The following is a 5214-nucleotide window of genomic DNA, read 5'->3' as shown; positions in this document are numbered from 1 at the left end:
AGCACTGGCTTGTGTTGAGCCCAGCCTGGTGCTCTGATCCCAGATCAGAGCGTGGCAGCTGCAGGTCTCGTGTTAGATCGGACTTACGGGATCACAGAATCCTAAAATCCTTTGGATTGGGAGGGACCTCAAAGCTCGCCCAGTGCCACCCCCTGCCATGGGCAAGGACACCTCCCACTAGCCCAGGGTGCTCCAATCTGACCTTGGACACTTCCAGGGAGGTGTCCCTGCCCATGGACAATCCTTAATGTCCCTTCCAACCCAAACCGTTCTGGAATTGTAATATTTTCATATTTCCTTTTTCTCCTGAGCCCCCTCCTTCCTGCACCCCCTTTCCCACTTCCCACCAGTGATTCCTGCTCTCCTGCAAGGTGTTCACCAGCCCTCCCTTGCCTTGGGCCTTCCTGATGCTCTCCAAGGAATCTGCTGGGCCTGGAGCTGCTTTGGGAGCAGCTGCCAGGGAAGGCTCACAGGAAAAGGACAGTGTCATTTGGGAAAATGAGCCCCAGAAACGAGGCTGATTTGGGAGATTTGGGGTTTGCTTCAGTGGCTGGGAGATCCCAGAGAACATCAACCCCCCCCGGCCTCCTGTGGGGGCAAAGGAAAGGGAAAAGGGGGGAAAAATATGGAAAAGGGGGGGGAAAAATGAACCAGAACTGATTGACCAGCCTCTGGATATAATGTTGTTGTGTCCCCCTTCCCTGCTTGGCTGTCTCTGAGCAAGGAGAGGGATAAAAACAACATTCCTAGATCTCTTCCCCACGAGGAGTTTTATTTTTCTGGCAGAAAACAGCCCAGGGAAGCCGAGGGGGGATAAACATCAAGGAAGAGGAGCAGAGGGGGTTTGATCCCAAAACTGGGGAGCCCAGGGAGGAGTTTCCAGCCCCTCCAGCTGCAACTGGTCCAGGGGAGCAGGAGGGGAGGACAAACTGTCCTGAGTTCACCTGTGTGCTGCCCTGAACCCCTGGAGAGAACATTTATCCCTGGGATAACTGGATTCCAAGAAATTCGCGGCAGGAATTTACGCAGGAGAAATTTCGGGAAGGCTCCTTTGGAAAGGGATTTCCTGGCAGTGCTTTTAGAGGGATTAAATCCTGCAGGGCCACGATAACCTCGACCTCTTCCTTCCAAACCCTGGGTCTGGGAGGTGTCCCTGGGGGTGACACTGGATCTGATTTCCCTCGGGGGCTTCTCTTGCTCCCAGAACTCCCCAAATCCCCTCAGGGCTCCAAGTGTGGCCAATTAATGTGAAAAAAGGGATGGGGGGAAAAAAACCCCAGAGCTGATCCAATTGATTTCAGGAGGTGGGATGAGGATGGAATGAATTCCAGCTGCTCTGTGCAGTTCAGTCCTCAGGGATTGCAAGAGGACTGAACAGCTCAGGTTGGAAAATCTCATCCTGGATGTTCCCAGTTGGTCACCAGGGCAGGAATTACATGGGAAAAAGATCTAATTTTGTTCCTTTTTGTTGGTGAATGAGTTTAAATGAGAGATTTTGGGTGGAAAACGGGCTAAATAGTGCAAAAAAAAGAGGGTGGGGGAAAAAAATAAACCCAGAGTTGATCCAACTGATTTCAGGAGGTGTTTGAGCATGGAATGAATTCCAGCTGCTCAATCCTCAGTGACTGGAAGAGGAGCTCTGGGTGAACAGCTCAGGTTGGAAAATCCCATCCTGGATGTTCCCAGTTGGTCACCAAGGCAGGAATTACATGGGAAAAACATCTATTTTTTTTCCTTTTTGTTGGTTAATGAGTTTAAATGAGAGATTTTGGGTGGAAAACGGGCTAAATAGTGCAAAAAAAAAAGAAAGTGGGGGAAAAAAATAAATCCAGAGTTGATCCAATTGATTTCAGGTGGTGGGATGAGGATGGAATGAATTCCAGCTGCTCTGTGCAGTTCAATCCTCAGGGATTATAAGAGCAGTGAACAGCTCAGGTTGGTGAATCCCACCCTGGATGTTCCCAGTTGGTCACCAGGGCAGGAATTATGGTGGTAAAACATCTATTTTTGTTCCTTTTTGTTGTCTGCAGGATGAAAGGTTTTGGGTTGGAATGTGGTTTTCACTGGGATGAAACACTTTTAGCACTTTTTATCTCCTTTTTCCTGGTCCTGGACAGCAGGGAATACACAGAGTGGATGGTGCTGAGTGTGTTAAATTGGAGCAAATTCTGAATTTAAATGTGATTTATGGGTTCTCAGCAGGGCACGAGGTCTCTGTGTCTTAGAAAAATAGAAAATCTATGGAGATATATATATGAAAATAGGCTTTTTTGGTCAATCTTCTGTCCTAGACCATCCCCAGTTTGAGGAAAAAGAAGGTTGTTACCTTCCAGCTTTTGGCCATCAGCAGTTTCAGACATTCCTGTATCTAGGAATTTTGCATCCAGGTGGCAGTTTTTAACAGCTCCTGGTGGATTTGCTAATTTAATAATTCATTAAATTGTCTGATACTCTGTTGGATCCACTCTGGGATTTGCTTACAGGAATTGTGCTGCATTTTCACCCCTCCTTGTTCCTCCTGGGGCTGAAATTCTGCAAAATCAGAGGAGAAGGGGGAAAATGTGGTGCTGAACAGTTAAAGTTTCTCCAGCAGCTGGAAAATTTTCCAGCTGTGGGTCCTGTCCCACCTGCTGTCCCTTGAACCCAAATCAGAGCCATCCCAGTGCCTGATAAAGCAGATTATTCCCAATCCCTGGGGGTCACTCAGCCTGGTTGTACTTCCCAAGCCTCAATCCCTGAGGATTCCTCACTGGAATTCCTTGGCAAGGGCTGGAAAGGAGGGTTGGGGACAGGAGGGGACAAATTCAGCCCCACCAGCTCAGCCCAGTTTGTCTTGGGTGTTTGATGGGAGTTATTCAGCATTGGGTGTTTAATGTTTAATTAATCTAGGGATTAATTTTCCTGCAAATCTCTTGGGAATAGATATCTTCAAGTGGCAGGATGGAGTGAAAATCTATATATATGTGTTTAAAACCACGTCTCAGCCTCTTTGCCCAAGAAAGACGTGCCTTAAATACACTTTTACCACGAAAATCAGTTTTTCCGGGGGGAGAGGAGAGAATTTGGAGTTGGTTTTGGTGGGTCTTTAAAGGTCTGGCAGGAAATTTAAGAGCTGTATCCCAGTTGTCCTGCCCAGCTCCAGGCACAGCACCTGGAGATTCATCTCCTTTCCTGGGAATGCAGGCTGGAGGCTGCACATCCCTGGGGCTGGAGCTGCCCTGCTCCCGGGGCTGAATCCTGGGAATGCCGGAGGTGGGAGGGGAGAAATCCCGAGGATTTGTGGGATCACTGCGGGGCTGGGCAGGAATGACAGCGGGCTCTGCCTCCGGGGGGGGAATTCTGTGTTTCCCGGGAAAACTGAGCTGGGGGATGTTCCCTTAACTGTGGACGGGCCAAACATCTGGGAAGGGGCGGCTTTGTTGTGCATTAACGTGGTTTGGGAAGTGACTCCCACCTGGATTTAGTCCAAGGACACGACAAACTAACACCTGTTTTCCTCGGAGTGCCCTTATCAGACCTGCCCCTCCCTCCGCCTGTCCATCCCCACTCCAGCTGCTCAAACATCCCCGAAAGGGGTTCTGGCTTTATTTTTAATTATTTTTTATTTATTTTTAATTTATTTTTTATTCTATTTTTTATTATTTTGTATTTATTTTTATTTATTTTTATTTAAATTTTTTTATTTTTTCAATTCTTTTTTTTATTTATTTTTATTTTATTTTTATTTTTATTTATTTTTATTTATGTTATTTATTTATTTTTATTTATTTGTATTTAATTTTTATTTAGTTTTTATTATTTATAATTTTATTTTTATTATTTTTATTTAATTTTTTATTTTATTTATTTTTATTTTATTTATTCTTTATTTTATTTGTATTTATTTTTTAATTTTTATATTTCATTTTTATTTATTTATTTTATTTTAAATTCTTGATTGTTTATTTATAGTTGTTATTGTTTTTATTTTTTATTTATTTAATTTTATTTTCATTTTATTTTTCATTTTTCTTTTATTTTTTTATTCTATTTATTCTTTATTTTATTATTTTTATTTTGATTTATTTATTTATTTTTTATTATTTTTTTTTTATTTTTATTTTTTTATTATTTTTATTTTTTTAATTTGGCTTATTTTTATTATTTATGGTTTTATTGTTTTAATTTTTTTATTTGGTTTTATTTGGTTTTAATTTTTTTATTTGGATTTATTTTTTTTAATTATTTATTTTTATTTGTTTTATTTTATTAACCCTCACTGTGTCACTTGGAGGGAGTTTTGCTGGAGAACCAACCGGCCTCCAGCTGGTTCACGTTCCTGCCTTTGCAAAATGAATGAACTCAGGAGGAACCTTAATCCTGGAGAGAAAGGGCTTGGGGAGTGCAAGGAAATCCTGGAATGCCAGGATGGTTTGGGTTGGAAGGGCCATTGAAGATCATCTCATCCCACCCCTGCCAGGGGCAGGGACACCTCACACCAGCCCAGGTTGCTCCAACCTGGCCTTGGACACTTCCAGGGATCCAGGGGCAGCCACAGCTTCTCTGGGAAATCCATTCCAGTCCCTCCCCACCCTCACAGCCAACATTCCTTCCCAATATCCCACCTAAACTTCCTCTCCTTCAGCTTGAAGCCCTTCCCTGTGTCCTGTCCCTCCATGCCTTGTCCCCAGTCCCTCTCCAGCTCTCCTGGAGCCCCTTTAGGCCCTGCAAGGGGCTCTCAGCTCTCCCTGGAGCCTTCTCTTCTCCAGGGGAACTTCCCAGGGTGATGTTCCCAATGGCTTTTCCCTGAGTTTTTGGGGTGCTGTCACCTCTGCCTGGGGCATCCCCCCTCTGGACTTTTGTAGAGCCTGAAGGTCTCCCCGAGGAGGTGGAATTTGCGCTGGAATGATGACGACAGGTTGAAATCCTTAAGAGGAGAACATTCCTTGCTCCACCATTATTTCCTAGGATCTCTTTTCCTCATGGATTGGGGCACTCAGCTCCAAAATTGCTGCCTTTTTGTGCGTGTGTGACGGGAGCAGCTGCTCCTTTGCCGTGGAGGTGGATGATTCCAGGCGGTGCCTCGCGGGAAGCGTCGACTGGGATTGCAGGGAAAACTGGGAGTCACCAGGCAAGGCTGGAGAGGAAGGGCCCCTCAGCTCAGGAAGGACACTGAGGGGCTGGAGCAGGTCCAGGGAAGAGCAACAAGGCTGGGGAAGGGACTGGAGCACAAGT

At 45.0% G+C, this 5214-nt stretch overlaps 1 protein-coding gene across 1 annotated transcript in view; it reads left to right on the top strand.

The window, feature by feature from the left end:
• The first annotated feature begins 4887 nt into the window (after positions 1–4887).
• The window catches only part of PTH1R (parathyroid hormone 1 receptor), a 49801-nt gene continuing 49474 nt past the window's right edge, over positions 4888–5214 (top strand). The window contains exon 1 of the mRNA XM_029964676.1: positions 4888–4897. Within this exon, the coding sequence (XP_029820536.1) occupies positions 4888–4897 (10 nt within the window). The remainder of the gene's footprint in view (positions 4898–5214) is intronic.

Source organism: Manacus vitellinus, unplaced genomic scaffold (genome assembly GCF_001715985.3).
Source record: "Manacus vitellinus isolate BGI_N305 unplaced genomic scaffold, ASM171598v3 scaffold_78_pilon, whole genome shotgun sequence".
Classification (NCBI taxonomy): domain Eukaryota; kingdom Metazoa; phylum Chordata; class Aves; order Passeriformes; family Pipridae; genus Manacus; species Manacus vitellinus.
The sequence above is the reverse complement of the archived record's forward strand: the minus strand, read 5'-3'. Positions and strand labels throughout refer to the sequence as shown.